Below are 18,934 nucleotides of genomic sequence, written 5' to 3'. Positions count from 1 at the left end.
CTTCATCCCAGCCAGCTGGAGTGGATTGTAGCCTGCCCTCAAATTGCCAATTGTGAGCAGGCTCATCTATTTTCAAATTCTTACAGTTTCAGTTCACAGGTAGCATAACAGTAACAAGTTTTGTGTTTTCTGAATGTAATTTCCAAGATTCAGCATTGATTTCTGACTGAACCTCTTGTTTTGCTTTGTTTATATTTGTGTTTTAGAAAGTTAGTAGGTACAGGAAAACAAATGAAAATTGTCATTGGTTTCTTTGTTCTGACAGGAATTGATAATAAAAGCAAGGAAAAGAAACAAAGTGTGCAAATGGTTAGATCCATTGATTCCTTAACAGACATCATAGAAACAAAATTGCATTTTACTATTGTTTCTCTAGAATCATTATTAATTGATTCCTTATTGTAATACCGATCCCCACATTTCTGATTATGGACTGCTCCATAAAGAGCATGCTCTGAGGAACTAATGGGAAAAATAAAATAAAATTGTGAAATACATCAATTACAGTGGGAAAATACAGAGGGGGTTGGCATTGGATCAAGGGCACCTATAGTTTAACTGTGTTTTTTAGAAGGTCGGCAGTTCGAATCCGTGCGACAGGGTGAGCGCCCGTTGTTCGGTCCCTGCTTCTGCCAACCTAGCAGTTCGAAAGCAGAAAGTGCAAGCAGATAAATAGGTAAAGTAAACGTCATTTCTGTGTGCTGCTCTGGTTCGCCAGAAGCGACTTAGTCGTGCTGGCCACAGGACCCGGAAGCTGTACGCCAGTAAAGCGAGATGAGCACTGCAACCCCAGTCATCCGCTACTGGACCTAACAGTCAGGGGTCCCTTTACCCTTTACCTTATATACTGAAGCACTATAAATCTCAAAGAAACAAGGAGCAAAGGCCAGCATGCTGGTTGAAGGTATTTTTGTGCAATCTGGATGCTGTTGTGTGTTTCCTAGATTAATTCTTTACATATTATTATGTTTTTAATGCAATAAATGCAGAAATGTGAAGGGAAAGGGGAATCCAGATCTTTTTTTCTCCAGGTACTTGCTGTTGAATTTCCCCAGCATTTCTTTCCAGTTCTGTTCTGTGTACTACACTGTTCTTAGTGAAAGTAGCCTCTGATCTATGGGTCTAGATAACCGTATATAATGTATAGGAGCTGAGTGTAATATTATTAGGGATGGTAGGTGTGCTTTATTGTGCCAAGGACATCAGCAACATACCTGGTTGACGACCTGCAGGAGTTAAGTGCCTGTGCACACAAGATGCTCCACACAACCAGAAACGGCCTCATTCTCTTTTACGTGGGAGAACTGGGAAGGGGAGCAGAATGATTTGTGATTGCATTCCATATGAGCATCAGATATCCCTTGTGCATATTGGGTTGGAATGGTGCATTTAGAGAAAACACAGCTTTCAGATAACTCTGATTTAGAGCAAACTGTTTTATAAATTACAGTGGTACCTCGGTTTACAAACACAATTGGTTCTGGAAGTCTGTACTTAACCTGAAGTGTACTTAACCTGAAGCGAACTTTCCCATTGAAAGTAATGGAAAGTGGATTAATCTGTTCCAGACGGGTCTGCGGAGTACTCAACCTGAAGCGTACTTAACCCGAGGTATGAGTGTAATTGGTTCCAGAAGTCCGTACTTAACCTGAAGCGAACTTTCCCATTGAAAGTAATGGAAAGTGGATTAATCCGTTCAAGATGGGTCCGCAGAGTACTTAAACTGAAAATACTCAAACCGAGGCGTACTTAAACCGAGGCATAACTGTATAAGGAGAAAAATACTTTAAATGTGATAAGTATATATCGTTCCTGGATTTGTGCACTGACCAGAAAGAGACTATTGGGTCATTACACAGTTGCATAAAATCCTGATTAAGAAGGATTTTCACAACAGACCATAACTACTTTTAAGAAAGCTGTTAAGAAAATCTGCTAATTAAGCATTCAGTTAAAAGTGCATCCAAATATGTGTTTACATATTATATAAATTCTTTTCCACTGATGAATGTACTTTATATTTGTATGTAGTTGTATGTACTTTATAAATGTACTTTATATTTTCCATTTTCCATTGCAATGCCTCATGGTTAAAAACAGGGTGAAATTCTACAACAGGGTCTAGAACAGGGTTGGCTAGCCTGTGCCCCTCCAGATGTTGTTTGTTTATTAAACCACCCATCAACATTTAAATTATGAAACATATCCAAAAAAACACAAGGAATACTAAAAGCAGCAAATAATTCAGCAGGAAACAACCGGGAGTCAGCTCAGTAATTTCCAAAGGCTTGGAGGAATAAATAAGTCCTTCATGTGACACCTGAAGACTAATTGTATGAGGGACAATTGTATCCCCACCAGGAAAAAGTCCCCACAACTGGGACACCATATAAAAGAAAAATCTGCTCTGAGTCCCCACTGAATGAACTTTTATAGACAAGACCACCAGCAGAAATTCCCCTAAAAATATTAAAGCACAGGCTGACAGATCATAGGAGAGACACAACTTCCAGTTCTTGTCTTATACACTGGAGTCAGCACCTTGAATTGGGCCTGCAGTAAATGGGCAGCAAGTGCAGTACACTGATGCAATTCAGTCTCATGGCAATACTCTTCAGTCTACCAGCAAAGTCCTTCTTCAGGATTCATCTGTGACACTAAAACCATTAATGTAAACTTACCTAATCATAAATTAAGATAAATCCCTGTGATTCCCCCCAACCTCTCCTGGTATCCCGGCCCTCCTCCCTCCACCCCCCCTGCTCATCCCTGTGTTTTGGTAGGATACCCTTCCCTCTGTTGTTCCCGGGGAGTGTTGGCCCCTCCCCCTGTATCTCCATACCTTGGCCACCACCCTTGGAAAAGTAACTGTGAGCTACCACTGATGTTTGTTTTTTGGAGGGCGCAGTTGGGGAGGTGGTTTGTTTGTGTGTGTTTTTTAGGACTGTTTCAGGTGATGTTGGGGAGGTGGGTGGTTTTTTTTAAAGGAGTGGTGCGGGTGGTGCTGGGAAGGTGGGGTTTTTGTTTTCCCCCCAAGGATTTTTGGGGGTGGTGCTTGGTGTTGTGTTTTTTAAGGATAGTTGCGTGTGATATTGGGGAGGTATTAGGGAGGGTTTTTTTGGAGTGTAGTGGGGGTGCTGTGGAGGGAGTTTTATTTTTGGAGGACTGTTGTGGTCAGTGTTTGGGAGGTGGGGGGTTTTTGGGAGGGAGGACTGTTGTGGGGGCGGGGCGGGGTTTTGGCCGTCTCAAGAAGTGTGTTGGACGGAGGTGTTTTGTGGCCTTTTTTTATATCTCTGTCGGCTGTCGGGGAAGCAGGTTCAGGCCCTTGTGGGAGCCCTTTTTTTGGGTTGTTGGCGGTAGACTCTGGTGGGGGGGGTTGGACTGTGTGGCTTGAGGGGGAGGTGGGTTTTTTGCTTTAGGAGAGGTGTATTGTGCCGTTTGCGGGCGCGTTGGCCCTTCTAAGTGGTTTTTTATGACGGCGACGGGCGCTGCGGGGACGGTGGGGTCTGGCGCGTTTCGCGCGTCCTGTGGAGGTGGGTTTTGGCCTTTTTAGTTTGCTGGTTTCGGCGGCGGCAGGGTTGGTGGCGGCAGCTAAAATGGCCTGTCGCGGGGTTTATGGTTTGGTGGGGAGGCTTATGGTGGCGGTGGCAGTGTTGGGCGCAGGTCCTGGCCTGGCACGGGGTTGATGCTTTGGAGGTCTGTTTCAAGCAGGGGTGGGGGCAGCGGAGGGTCCTGCTTTGGCTGACGTTGTTTTTTCAGAGGTGGTGAGGGTTTATTTTTGGTGGCGGCAGCAAGAGGTGCAGGGTTGGACTGTAGGAGGGGTGCTGGCTGAGTTGGCAGCGGCAGTGGGGGCCGTGGGGTATGGCCTGCCTTGCAGAATTTTTGTTTGGATGGCGAGGTCCGGTTTGTGGGGGTGGCGACAGGGGTGTGGGTTGGCTAGTGGGGTGTTTGTGGTGTTTGTTGTACTTGGCTTATCTCCCGTCATCTGGCTTTGACGGTTAATGGACGTTTTGGCGGTTATAGCATGTCGGGGTGTGTGTGATGTCGTCCTGCCCTCAAAGATGCACCTTCTTTCTATTGGAGTCTTCAGAGCTTCTGTTGGTGACATGTAATAGGGGCGCCACTTTTTGTGTTTAATCATTATTTTAGGTGTGAAAGGTGTGGTTTTTTGATTTAAAAAATTATGCCAGGTCCCTCCCTGGTGGGCAAGGTATGTTCTGCCCAAATTTGTTTCAATTCGGTTCAGCGGTTATGGAGAAAGGCTGTTTTATCCGCGTGCGGATAAATAATAATAACCTTAGTTTATACTACCGTACTTGCTGGTCTTCCTGCATTCCATAAAACATCTGAAGCGACTTTCATTTTGGCAGTTAGTTTGGCATTATTCCCAACATATCTCCCAACTCTGTCAACTCTGTCAAGGCCTCCTTCCTGATACAAATGTTTTATGGCTCTTCAAGTAGCAAGTTGTTGTTCACTATGGATCCAAGAAAGCAAAATGTATTAATTATTTTAAAGGGAGTATTTTTAGGTTGATCTGAGATGGTTGCATGACAATTTATCCCATGGCTGTGGTTGTCTTACAGAAACTAAGAAGATGAATAAAGGAGGCAACGGTTTTCTACTTTGCTTTGTTCATGAGCTATGAGCACAGCAACAACCATTCCCTAATGGAGATATGCCACACTTTGGACAAGCAAGACTACACTACTGATCATTTAGTGCGGTGTGAAAAAAAATGAGTTTTTACAAATAGAAGGAGCCCAAGTCAGTGTGCAAATAGAAGGAGTTTGTACAATGAAGGAGCCCAAATTTAGTAGTCAGTAGAAAGTACATGCTACACGTGGTCCCTGCATATAGTATAGATTAAAGAAAGGGATTAGGAGGGCTTCACAGAAGCTGTTCACACTAAGGATGAGCTTCACAAAAAACGTTTTACCCGTGACCTGATATTGGAACCATTTTTCAAGAAATCAGCAGTGCAGAAATGTTGGAAATTGTATTTCAAAGTTTTTTCAAAATATGTAGATCCATCATCACTTTTTGTCACAGTTTTGTCACAGCTTTGCCCCTCACTGTCCTGGAGCATATCTATGTCTCTCTCTGTCATACTTTAGGACAGCTTTAGGATTCCTCACTGAATCCCTTACCTGATCCCTCACTGAATCAGCCAGGGGATCATCCATTTAGTGGGAGAAATGAGCAGGTGGCAACCTATCCCATAGGGACAAGTGCCAGATAGCAGGGAAAGACTTATCAGGAGTCAAGGTCTCCTCATGAGTAAGCTCCTCATTATGAGAAGTCCTCTTTTTCATACTAGCAGATGGAATTTCGTTGGGCCCTGGGTGTAGTTCTAGCAGCTCCAGCTTGAAAGGCTCAGTACCAGGCTGAAATTAGTTGTGACTGTATGGCAGTCACAACTAATTTACCTGAACTACTGCCTCTTGACCATGCCCCCACCTGAACTGGTAGATGTCTGCCATAGCCCTTGGACTAGAGCCTTTCCATCTGGGACCTTGCCTGAAATGGAGCACTTTCCCATATACAAGCAATTCCTCTTTTGGGAATTGTGTGACTAGGATAGCTGTTGTATTTGTCTCTCAGGACCCATGTATCTCAGTATATTTGTTCTGGTACTGTGTGTGTAATCATTTGGAGGAGGAATTTTGAAATGGCATTGTTAAGTAGCTTGGATCTGGGAAAAGGTAATACCTTGCCTTAGTTTCTGCAAATACACAAGTGTATTAAGGCATAAAAGAAATGGTTCTGTTTTAAACCACTCTTTGAACCCAGTTGATGCCATGCTTTTACTAGTTTCTAAATTCCTTCTTCATAGCCAAAAGGGAGAAGTTTGTCATTCCTGGTTTAGTATTATGTCTGAACCAGCCCTTTAAATTGATGTGAGCTGTTGGATTGAGCTGCTATTAGTGCTGGGATATAATGCACTGCCATATGAAATCAAGAACAAGGATGCTGCCGTATCCTTAAGACTTTCAGAAGTTATCAAATCATTGGGTTCTCGGTTAAAGATTGCTTACTGTGTGATATGTAGTATTTGCAGGAGTCTACTTCATGTTACAATGGCCTAGAAGTGCAATTCTTCCTAGATGCAGACAGATTTATGGCACTCTGTATTCATCATACTTCATCTCCTGAGGGAACCAAGTAACTTTTTGACAGGAGCCCGTAGTATCTTTGTTTTTCAAAAGGGAACCTGTTTCTTTATAAATTCATGTAACAACAGTTGTATAACAATACTCTTGCATAACAAAACAATGCTGTTTACTAAATCTCATATGAATCTGTCAACAATACCTTTAACATGACAGAAATGCAACCGGCAGGTCTAAATTTAATCGAGCACTGCTTAAATCTGTGTTTGTGATCACTTTCCCTTTCTTTCAAAATAAAACCAAAGACTGCTTTTCAACAGAGAAGAAATGCAGCTGTAAGAATGCCAAGGTCTGAGTTCATTAGGAATGTGCAAGGTACAATCCATAGGAGTTATTGATTTTTCAACCTTATTGGAAAAAATCAGTCATGCTTTTCTCTTTTTTTCCAGAAAGAACCATGTGTGTGTGCGCACGTGCACATGCGTGCGCTTTTCTGATAACATTCCACATCAACAAAGCATGAACAAAAATAATACAATAAAGAAAAAACTTTCCTTTGACAAAAAAATCAGAAAATATTCTACTCCATTCTACTCCAGATTTGCAAATCTTTTCTTATTACTTTCCAAGCCCTTGAGTAATTACCATTAAATATATTGTGGTTATTTACTGTTAACCATATCCCCAGGTATTTTACTTTCTTTTCACTCTCCATACCTCTAATTCTTTCCAAGTCTTTCGTGAGTTATGCATCCATATTTTTGGCTAGCATTTTGGCTACAGTAGTTGTTTTTGTTTGTTTAGTTTAAAACCTGCTAAGTTACCAAACTCCTTTAATTCCTCCAAAACCACTGGTACACTTTCTAGTGGGTTTTCCAACGTCAAAACAACATCATCCACATAAGCTTTTAACTTATAATGTTGTTGGTCCACTTCTATACCTCTTTTGTCCTTAATTCAATTAATACAAGTGTGTGTGCATTGTATCAGCGGAAATTGCTTCACAAAATGTGGTTGTTGGGAGGAATTGTACTAAATGCTGAGAAATTTTCATGAGGCCTTTAAAAAGAAATTGCAAACTGATGTGGAACTATAAGAACAAAATTTAAGATTGGAAAAATGAGAAATGGAAAGAAACAGAAACTTACATATTTGTACACCTCTAATACCCACTACAAATAACCATATACTGCAAACCATATACCGGGTACTGCAAACTTAAAAACAAAAACAACAACCACACCTAATCCTATGTACCAATACCCCTCTATTTTCCATATTCCCAGTCTGAAAAGTTTAGTTAGGGTTTATGTAAAATGTGAATTAAATTGGTAACTCATTTTGAGAGCTTAGCATACATTTTACTTAAGCTGTTTAACAAGTTCCTAGTATAGAATCTTATACTAGGAAACCATGTTAATTTGGGTCTTGTTGCTTTATGCCCCCAAGTTCACAGTGATTTATTTATACTTTAATACCATTATCCAAGGTATAGGATGGGGATTTTCTAATTATTTCTTGTTCTTTTATAAAAGAACTTTAATCATCTATATTTGCATTGATATTGCAAAAACAATAAATTTACTAAACTTACTGAGTCAGGTAATTTCATTCTCTTAATTAATAGCCTTTCCCAATCCTCCTCTAATATTGATTTAGGCAAGCTGAGAACCAAAAGGTCAAGAAAAGGTAACTTCTTATCCAGATATGTGGTCTTGCGAGATCATGTTGAGGCACACTGCTGGAGACATCCAAGAGCTCTGCCCTCATTTACTTACGCTTTGCCCATTCCGATAAGCTACCTGCTCGACTGTGTATACTGCAGTTGAACAAAGAGAACTTTTCAAAAAACATTTTCTGTTATATATTGTAAGGAAGATAACTATGCTGTTTAATGCAGAGAATGATGTTTCCCATGTTGTATCTCTGCAACACATGAAGTCAATATTTGTATTAATGCATTCTGTCCACACATAGGATTAATATGTGGAGCACAGGGTACACCTTCTGACTCCACTTCTGACATCTGTGCATTGAGTGCAGACAATTGTGTGTGATGCAATGACACTGGGGGGTGGGGAAGGCACAACATATGATCTAAGGGACACCAGATTTAGGGTGGTGTGGGGGGTTCCCTTCTTTAGGGCACTGAGCTGAGGGAGTGCAGAATGGAAAGCAGGAGGGAGGACAGCATGAAAAGAAGAAATATGGGGAGGGGTTTTGTCATCACTTAGGGAACTATCGCTTAGGGAAGCCTGCCCCTGTTCATACATTGCCTATTGCATCTCTGTATCAAGATGAGGAACTCCAACATAAAGAGATAGGTGCTTACCCAGAGGAGTTACCATCTTGGCCCCCAGTCTCTGCAGAGGAGGTAGGGAAACCAATCGGGCAACTTAAGAACAACAAAGCCCCGGGAACAGACTATATACCCGCAGAACTTTTGAAGGCAAATCTGGGCTGGTGGGCCCCCCTATTGGCAACCATGTTTTCTCACATAGATTCTACAGGCACAATCCCTGACTGCTGGGCAGAGGCAATAATTATCCCCATCTACAAGAAATGACCCAATACCCAGCAAGCTGTATGCCAAACACCTATATATTAAACTAATCAGCTGGATGGAATCAGAGGCAATATTGGTGGAGGAGCAAGCCGGGTTTAGACAGGGCAGATCGACTATAGATCACTGCTTTGTACTATCACATCTCATTGATAAGTATGCTAAAGAAACACTCGGGGTGCTATATGCAGCCTTCATAGACCTGAAGGCGGCTTTCAACTCAATTTCTCGAGCCAGACTTTGGACCAAACTGAATACAACCAACATTGATAAAAGACTATTGTTCTTGATAAGCTGTCTTTACAAGGACACCAAGCTTTTTGTAAGAACCTCACTCAACGGGCAACTTATTGGTCCCATTTCATCCACCAAAGGGGTCAAACAAGGCTGCATCTTAGCCCTAGCCCTATTTAATTTATACATCAATGGCATGTGATAGGGCCAGGCCTGTACAGATGGTGGGGGGAGCCAGGTACGCTTACCCCAGACCTTGCTGGGCTAAACCAACCAAGGTCCCGCCAGGAACTAGCTGCTTTTTTGATTGAGTTTATAGTAGGGTTGCCATATTTCAAAAAGTAAAAGCCAGGACACCCCAAAAGTTGTTGAGGTTTTTTGTTTTTACAAAAACGCCAGAAACCTGCTATTTTTCGATTGTCTTCCCTAAGATCCAGGACAAAGCACCGCCTTTCAGAAATTCCCCCCGGAGTCCATTCCGCCTTTGAAATCTCATTAATGTTAGCTTTATTCTAACAAGACTGCCACCCGAGGCCTCAGACAAGCTCTGCATGGGCCTGGATAGGGCTATTGTTGCTCTAAATAACTGATAGGCTAAAATACTGTCATGAAAATATATCTGTACAGTATATGAATTTGGAGACTAAGACATCTACACTAGCATAGTTAAAGTAGTGTATTATGTGAAGCTAATGGGAACACGTCCTAGTATAATGTCCTTCTGTTTCAGAGGCACATTGATAATATCTTTTGTTAACATATTTCTGATATATAGGGTAACAGCAGTGTACCTATCTCTAGGATACTCTGCTTGCATTAAGTTTCCAGTTTACTTTAAAACTCTGGCTCAAGTTTCTGTAAAAAATGATTGAAGTGCCCATTTTACTTCATTCCATTATTTACCTACATAGATAGTACTCATATTGTTGTGTTACAACAGAATTCTTTGTGAGAGCATTTGGAGTTTTATTTAAAAAAAATGTTAGCACTATTCCAGCTGCAGAATTTGATTCCTGCTCTTCAAGATAATTTGGTAAAGATCCTTAGTAACAGTTAGATGAATATAAGCATCTCATGATACTCCAATCACCACCAGCCCTTATATATATTCAGGAAGTTTTTAGGAGCAAGTAATTTAGATTGAAATGTAAGTATATTGCATGAAAACAATGGACACACTTTTAACAACAATTATTACTCCGTAGATGATTGTGTAGACATCTAGGTATTGTATAAATGGGCTCTTAAGACAAGCTATATCTATATCTATGTCTATATCTATCTATCTATCATCTAATGGTTGACAAAGCAACTTTGTGTTGTCTGCCAAATAAATATTTATATGGAGAAAATTTTTAATGTGCTTTTGTGCATTTATAAAGATCCTAAGTAGCCACTACTTTGCACTTAGAGCTTTTTGTCAAAGCTAAATTTATCCTTCATTTACACAGCTTTTTAAAAGGGACACATGCACAAAGCAACACATGTTTTAGGTATTTATTATATTTTAATGGAAACTGTATCTGATTTTTTATATGTTTATGAAATATAAAATCTGTCTTTGGAAGGCCACAAATGGAATGAACTTTGCTGTGGTGGTAAAGTGTTTCCTAGCAACACCATGTCCGTTATAGTCTTCCTTCCTTCCTTCTTCAAGCTAAAAGCAAAGTCATGTCAATTAATTCCCAGCTGCAATGAAAACTTTTTCAGAGATTTTGCTGGCTTCCCACTGTTCATGTTTTCATCTTGCTCAGATGTACTGGGGGAGAAAAACCCTCTGCTACTCTGATCTGTTTACCTCTCTCCAATTTCCCTTCAACAAGAAAACCCAGAGTGTATATATTCACAATTAATGCTCATTTTACATTTAAAACAAATCAGGTGTCCTGCAGCATGATGCCCTCCTTTATTTTATTTTTTAAAAAATCATTTTTATTAAGGATTTTCTTGGTTTACAAAGATAAGAGCAATGTCTCTCTTAAGGTTTTTACAACTCAGTTTCATTTGTTGAGACATTGGTGAGGGGAGGGGAAGGATAGTAGGTGGAGGGAGGGTGGGTGGGGTGGGGTGGGTTTTTCCTTGTCAGCGACGCTTGCATAGGTTCTCTGTTGTCCGGTTGTTTTCCTTTGTTGGTGAGAGATGCTGGGGTTGGCCTAGGATATGGTTGTTCCTTTGTGGTTAGCTGTGGTGGTCTTTGTTTTGTTTGTGGGCAAGGGGGTGAGTGTTGTGGGTCAGGTTAGCCATATTGATCCGTATGCTGTTGGTGGGTTTTTGTCGTTGTCTTGTTGGGCTGTGTATGTGATAAAAGGGAACCATACCGGGGTGAAGCCGTCTTCTTCTATTTGTCCCCGTGTCAGTTTCAACTTATTGGTTAATTTTTCTAGTAGGGCTGTTTCCCATACTATTTGGTATGATGCCCTCCTTTATATAGTATCATTGTGGTCATTCAGACAGCATGCGTGACATGCTGAAGAGGTAGAATAAAACATCTTCAAGATTTATTTTAGACTGCACAGAGTACTTGCCTCCTTTTGTGCCTGTATAATGCAAGTACTTCTTTTTTTCTGCCTGAGAGCAGGGTGAATAGTACTTTTTAAGAACACTTTATGAGCAGCAGAAGGAGTTTTATAGGGCTTGTTAGTATGTGGTGATTCTTGGCCATTATAAAGTGAGGTTGCCTTCTCCAGGCTTGTAAAAAAACAAGTCCACATTACTGAACATCACACAGTTGGCAGTAGAAACAGAGAGCTCAAGGACTAGCTGTGAAGGGAAAGTGAACAGTTTACCTTCAAAAAAGAAATGGTCCAGATTAGACATAATGGTTCAGCAATAGTAGGTACACCATACCTAAAATAAGTTGAAGTATCCAATTCCCTCCTGCCTAAAGCTGTACACATACTTTCTGTTCAAATAGAAAGGATTATATGAAGGCATAGTTAAGGCTGATTTACAGCTTCTCTGAGGAAACTGTCAGCACTAGCTGAGTGTTGCAAATTGTACCTTAAAGTTGGCCCGTCTTTGAAAAAGTAAAAACGGGCATAGTAGTTGTCTTTTCAGCAAGTCAGGTTCAGATGTATACACCTTGCACTTCGTTATTAAACTTTTAGTGCTCTCTCAACCCGTCTCTTGAATTGGGTGGTATACTATGCCATAGCGGAAGTACAAAGGAAGAAGTATGTCTCTCTCCCCCACCTTATTCTAGGGGCTGTGCCCGTGCTCATTCCACTCACCAGCCTGCCTGCCCCCCCGTTCAGCCCAAGAGCTTCCCCTTCCCACCCAATGTAATTATTAACTTCTCTTGTCATCTTCTAACCCCATTTCTAAAGCCACTTCTGACTTCTATTCCACATCCCTGTTTTGCATCCCTATGCAGGCATAGGGCATAGAAAATGCAATTCCCCAGAAGATGTCCTCTAACACAAATGCTTGTGCTTACTGCTCTTCAAGATAGGGAAACATGCCCTGACATCCATATTCATATTTATTATTGCTTCTGGCATTAAAACTGATTCTTTTTGATTTTTGGTTACAATCCTGAAAAACTTGTGTGTAATTATACCGATGTCAGTGTGACTATTTTTTGAGGCAGATATTATAATAATTAAGGGTCTTGGATATTCCCATTATAGATCAGATCATGTCCTTTTGGTTAGCTTTCTAGCTTTCAATCTATATCACATTCATGCATCAAATGCCATGGCATGAATGAGAAAACATATTCCTGAAAGAAGTTGCTCAAGCACTCTTGTTCCTGATTCCTATTTCTATGTCTTTGTTTTATTGATCAAAAAGTACAGATCCTATTTCCTCTGAGACTCTTTTACCTTCTGGATGCTGACTGCCAAAGCTTTCCTATAATCCATTAGTATTTTGCTTTTCTGTGTGATCAGAATTGCCTGTACACATTTGTATGTTCAGAACAATGAAACATTTAAAGAGAACTACTCACTTTACAGATCATAGGGGCCTACTGAAATATAATTCCACATGTCAAAATAGTGCAAGATCATTAATAAATATCCAAACCCATTTTAAAAGTGTTCAGTGAAAGGGAAGAGAGAACAAGTAACTATTCACTTCAGTTCAATTTTTAATTCATTTTTATGGTTAAAGAGTAAAAAATACTGCTTGTTTGTAGTATGTTAAATGTGGCTTCAGTGGGGTTATGTTTCTTTAGTTGCCACTGAATCATCATCTCATTCCTGAATCTTGTATATACAGTATTTGTAGCTTTGACCCAGGAAGGCTTAAAGATACTGTTTAGATTTCATTTCCCACTGAATTTTTTCATGCAACGGCTTTGCTTGGCTGTGCTAGACCACAGCTCTTGATGGGTGGTTCTGGTGGGTGCACATAAATCACTCTCTGCTGCATCACAAGCACCTTCTATGATCCTGTGGTTCTAAGTTCCAGGCCAGTTCATTGTGTTAGTGCAACTCCACAAGTCATGACATTCCATTGCCGCAGGAGTCACCGCTCCACATCCATTAGTGTTGCAGCTCAGCAAATTATGCAATCAGAACCCAAATTACTTTGCCTCCAATTTGTGAAAGGGGTTTCAGCTATTAGATTTTTTTAACCTTCTTGTGCTTTTGTACAAGGGAGGCTGCAATTTTTACTGTGACATGGTTACTCCTGAGTAGTTTTGGTTGTAGCCTTTGGCTGCTGCAGAATTCCAAGTGTGTATATTAAAAACCCAGGATAATCCAAGACTAAAATTAGTTGAAAGTATGGAAAGACACTCTTAATAATTTGTAGTCCTTAAATGATCTCTGCTCTATTTTAAGGTAGCACTCATTTTCCCAACCATAACCATATTTTGTATAAAGTGCACATTTATTCTGAACTGTAGCTCTATTTCAGAGTTTTGTACAAGCCCACAATCTAGGTTATAGTACCCTGATTCAGCAAAAATGCACATGGATTAAATTTCCTTTTATTGAGATTACACTTGTCCCCTAATAATTTATAGATTCTTGTAGTAAGAATCCAACCACAGTCTCGGATTCTTGGGGGGGATGCTTATATAGAGCTAGTAACATGTCATAAAATTAAAGGTATTCAAAAGTAAAAAAAAATAGGAATGAGATCTAACTGCAGTAGAAGCTTAATTCTTTTTTGCTATTAAAATCAACCCTAAAGATACATTTTTGACACTGAAGATTACATGTGTTTTTACGTATTATTTCTCTTTTGCCTTCTACCTCCCATAGTCATCCTCTAAGCAAAAATATGTTCCTTACACCAGCAAGCATGTTTGATACAGCCTTCAGCTTTCTTTTTGAGTGCACAGTAACATTGTTTAATGTGCCTTGAGCATAGAATCTTAGTGCAAATAGTATTTCTTGTACTTATCTTCTTCATTTCTTCAACCAGATGGCTGCCCTGATTTGTGCAATGGCAATGGGAGATGCACACTCGGTCAGAACAGCTGGCAGTGTGTCTGCCAGACCGGCTGGAGAGGGCCTGGATGCAATGTTGCTATGGAAACCTCCTGTGCTGATAACAAGGATAATGAGGGAGGTGAGCAAAAGTCTTCCAATTCCCAGCCCCTAAAGAACAGAGGGTTATGTGCGGCTTCGTCATGAGTCATTTTGCTAGAGAAAGACCCCCTCTCCTACTATTGTCAAGTGTTGTTGTTACATTTCCTTCCAAACAAATGAGATGGAGAAAGAAGAGCTCTTGTGGGGGAAATGATGTGACCTTAAAGACTTCTTTTTAAAATGTAGAGCTTCATTAATCTCTGGTGAAACTAAGGTTTTGCTGCTGGAGTTTACAGTTGGGAATTGTATGGTTTAGAACTTTAGGACTCAGTCCTGTCTTCAGGTATGCACCCTTTATGACCTAGAAGTCCAGAAAAGCAGCCTGCACTACACATTATTCAAGCAGACACAGCTGATTAAGTAGGATACTTTACAAAGTACTGTAAATATTTGTTAGAACAAAGATGACAGGCAGAATCTTGGACAAAGATAGCACAAGAAACTTTATATTCTATGTTCAGAGATGCAGTTGAAAAGCCAGCTGCCAATCACCTGAAATCATATACAGTAGAACATCATATGTTGGCAGATAAAAAGATGGTTAGGCTTCTGAAGCCCACAAGGGGCTTCTGAAGGCCTGCCAATCGGGGTGTAGTGAGTTTTGAAGGCACTGCACACCTGGCTCCTGAAGTGCTGTGGATCAGGTGTCTGAAAGCGCCATACAGGGCAGCTTGCAAGAGCCCTGTGCTGTGCTTTAAATTCCTGCTGATCATACGATTATAATCCATATTTAGTGTTTACCTATTTAATTTTAGCACCAGAGGTGGATTTAGGGCAGCGTGACTGGTCCCCTCACATGGTGCACAGGGGCTAAGGGGGTGCCTTCCTGCCTCCTTCCCAAAACAACCCCTTTTGGCATTCATCCTGCTCCTTCACCCAGGGATGTTTTGGCAAGGGTTCAGTCTCAGGATCATTCAATATATTTCTCAAACCTACCAGACAAGCAAAAAGCACTGATGCAATGCATTATAATTTGCTTACAATTTAAGGTATTGGAACAAACCTTGGGGACATATCTCCCTGGAGCTATTGGGCTAACTGTACTTGCCAGAATTGCAAAAAGTAATGGCTGCCTCCAAAATAGCTATGTACATAAGAACAGAATAATTGCCTTGGTGGTTCAGCCCATAATGCCATCTGTGTTTCTAAGGCATTCAGCTTGTTACCTCTGGAAATATCCTAAACAGGTCATAAAGGCATCTCCTTTTTTTTTTACTTATAGCATCTGATAATCAAGGACCATGTTCCCTCTTAACACAGGGGCCTCTTAGAAGTTATGTGTAATAGGTTTATCATGCCTATTGTTCATGGATTTGTGTAATATTTGGCCGTCACCAGATAATTTAGAAATGAATTCTTTGTGTGAATGATATCTTGCGTGAGGAAAAGGCTTTCTATAAAGTCCTGGACCTGTCAATTTCATTTCCATCTATTTATAATTTCATTTATAATTTCAGCTCTAACTAGCCCTTCCCCAAACTGACAAACTGTATTGTTTATTGTAATAGAAATAATTTGTTGCTACTTCACTTGAAATATTGAATACTTAACTTGACATTTGATCAAAAATAGTGGATGCAATGATGTCTAAATCTCTCAGTGTCACAGATGTCATTGTAGAAACATTTCTTTCCAAGCAGCCTTTTCAAAAATTTGATAAAATTAGACTTCAGATCAGAATTCATCAACTTTTCATGAAGTCTTCAATACAGTACCTGGTGCCATGTGATAATTAACAAAACTAATTGCCCTATTAACCATTAAATATTTGCTCAGCATTTTCAAATAATGAATTTCTCCTTGTCTTGTCATCATTTCAAGAAGTATTTCTAAATGTTTTAATAAAAACCCTGATGCAGCATTCCCAACATGAAAAACTATTCTAAGACATCAAGATATGCATTTGAGTAAGTTTGCCAAATAGCTTCAATAATTATGACCAAGTGATGAGCGCCGCAACCTCAGAGTCGAACACGACTGGACCTGATGGTCAGGGGCCCCTTTACCTTTACTCAGAAACCATGGGAAGAGGAAACGTTCTAATCCTAGAAAAATTGCAGAAACTACTACAAGAGAAGCACACAGGCATCTTCTCAGTAGCTGCCTCATGGTTATGTAAAATATTTATCCTGGAGGCTCACCTTCACATATACCCGCAGCTACATGCCACTAGCTCTTTTAATAACCCACTTCTGAAAGTATTTTGAATGTATGTCTGAAGGACTTGCCCAATGTCACAGAGGAAACTTGTGACTGAGCCAAGAGTTAAAACCAGCCATTCTTTCTGCTACCCCGAATATCATTTTTCATTTCTATTTGAGCTGCTTTTTCTAAATTCTTTCAGTGTTCTTCATAAGAGAGCTCACAAAAATCTTCCGATTTCCATAATAGAGCTTCACCTCTCCATTTGTCTCTGCCTGCTGTGACATCCCCATAACTGTTGAATTTGAGTTGCTTGTGACCCAATACTCATTTGTTCTTGTAGTCTGTTTCCTTACTCCACACTGCTGCTGTGTTAACAAATTTTCATGCTTCTTCTCCCTTCGATATTTTTATAGGGTTACACCACAGGGTGCCCTTGACCAGAATTTCTCCATAATTGTATGGCTGTTGGCAATTATCTTTAGTGGGAAACAGTGATAATGTTGTGCTTTTAAGCATTTAAAGAAGGTAAAGTGTTGTTTACTAGATTTTCTGTCTGCTGGTTTGCAGGAGGGGGGCAGGATGCCCAGTGGTTTCTCTCTTTGTGCTTCCTTCTTTGTGTTCTTATGTCCAGCTGCTACAGCCTTAAAGGTAGAAAACTGCTCACAAAGGAGATACAAAATCAAGGATGCTTTTGGTTTGCCATATAGAGATTATTAGTTAGAATCATACCTTCAAGTAGTCTCTCTTCTTTATAAAGGCAGGGTCATGTTCAGCCTTACATGAGGTATAAATCAGATCCAAGGTGTAGAAATGTCAAACTAAAAGAAAACATGTCATCCTACTAAATGTTTAGCGAGTGAATTCTAAGCTTTCAGCAGGTTAACTTCAGGTCTGATTCTCTGTAGGAATTAAGTATAATTATTTCTGGTATGCTTTTGCTGTCCTGCCCATGGAGGGGAATTCTGTTTTCCTAATTATGCATATCTGCTAGTCTTATTAATCATACAGTCACATACTAGTATTCTGTTGTGGGGGGTGGAACAAAAATTAAGTACCTTTTCATACAGAAATAAAAGAAATTTCTGTGCCCAGGAGAAGAATGTCACAATATATGTGTCTTATGAAATATTTGTTTCTGATTTCATGAAACTGATGGTTTTTTTTAAATATATAAAGTGTGTGTGTGTGTGTGTGTGTGAAAGGTGAGGTTTTTTATAAAATAATTTTACAAAGGTGGCAGTCTAATTAAAAGATAGCATTTTCCTGAGGCCAACTGCCTGTTAAAGGCTTTCATTCCAGAATCCTTTTTTGATTTTAAAAAGATGTTTGAAGTCCATTAATTTACTCTTTGCAGCATCCTTTAAAATTTAATCCCTCTTCTAATCAAGTCCTCAGTAGTCTAAATAACTGTTAAGTATCTTTGGTGGGGATTATGAACAGTTATTCAAGATTATATGTCGAATCTAATACTCACAGTACTGTGATTTAATCTATAAATCTCTCAAAATGGCACATATAACCATTTAAAACACCATGGACTTAATTCAGAGAATTACAATATTTCAAAACAAGATTCACGGGATAACAAAAGGCTAAAAGTTATTATCAAGTACTGATTTTTCTGGATTTCCAGTGTTAATAGCAACAATTAGATTGCTTGCAAACCTGGGTGTTATGTGAGTTGTTGTTGTTGTTGTTTAGTCATTTAGTCCAGTGTTTTTCAACCTTTTTTGGGCAAAGGCACACTTGTTCCATGAAAAAAATCACGAGGCACACCACCATTAAAAAAGTTAAAAAATTTAACTCTGTGCCTATATTGACTATATATAAAGTAATTCTATTGAACTAGGGGAGGGGAATGTCTGTGCCACTAGCTGTGGGGAGCCTCCTTTTACAGCAGCAGTCTATCCCCAATAATTTAGGTGCCAGGGGTTAAACAAGTGGAGACAAGGCATTTTCATAAGAACCTAAGAAGAGCCCGCTGGATCAGGCCAGTGGCCCACCTAGTCCAGCATCCTGCCCTCACAATGGCCATCCAGAGGCCCCATTGGGAAACCCACAAGCAGGATTCAGGCACAAGACCACTTTCCCCCTCCTGTAGTTTCTGGCACCTGGCACCCAGAAACACTGCTGCTTCCAAATGCGGCAGGGCAGAGGAGAGCCCTCAGCAGGTTGCCCTCTCCTCCACGAAACCCACCGATGTTGGTGGTCATCACTGCCTCCTGTGGGAGGGAGTTCCTAAGTTTAACAATGTGCTGCAGTTAGGAAGTCCGTCCTTTTACCTTCACTTCCAGTGCCAGGACCTCTGACCTGCTCTGCGTGCCCTTCCCACGTGC

At 40.3% G+C, this 18,934-nt stretch overlaps 1 protein-coding gene across 4 annotated transcripts in view; it reads left to right on the top strand.

The window, feature by feature from the left end:
• The window catches only part of TENM2 (teneurin transmembrane protein 2), a 645,216-nt gene that overhangs the window by 556,972 nt on the left and 69,310 nt on the right, over window positions 1-18,934 (top strand). For all 4 annotated transcript variants that reach the window (XM_035105136.2, XM_035105139.2, XM_035105137.2 and 1 more), the window contains one exon: window positions 14,287-14,433. In XM_035105136.2, coding sequence (XP_034961027.1) covers window positions 14,287-14,433 — 147 coding nt within the window. The remainder of the gene's footprint in view (window positions 1-14,286; window positions 14,434-18,934) is intronic.

The sequence above is a fragment of the Zootoca vivipara genome, chromosome 2 (genome assembly GCF_963506605.1).
Source record: "Zootoca vivipara chromosome 2, rZooViv1.1, whole genome shotgun sequence".
NCBI lineage: Eukaryota > Metazoa > Chordata > Lepidosauria > Squamata > Lacertidae > Zootoca > Zootoca vivipara.
This window is presented reverse-complemented; position numbering and strand designations above follow the sequence as displayed.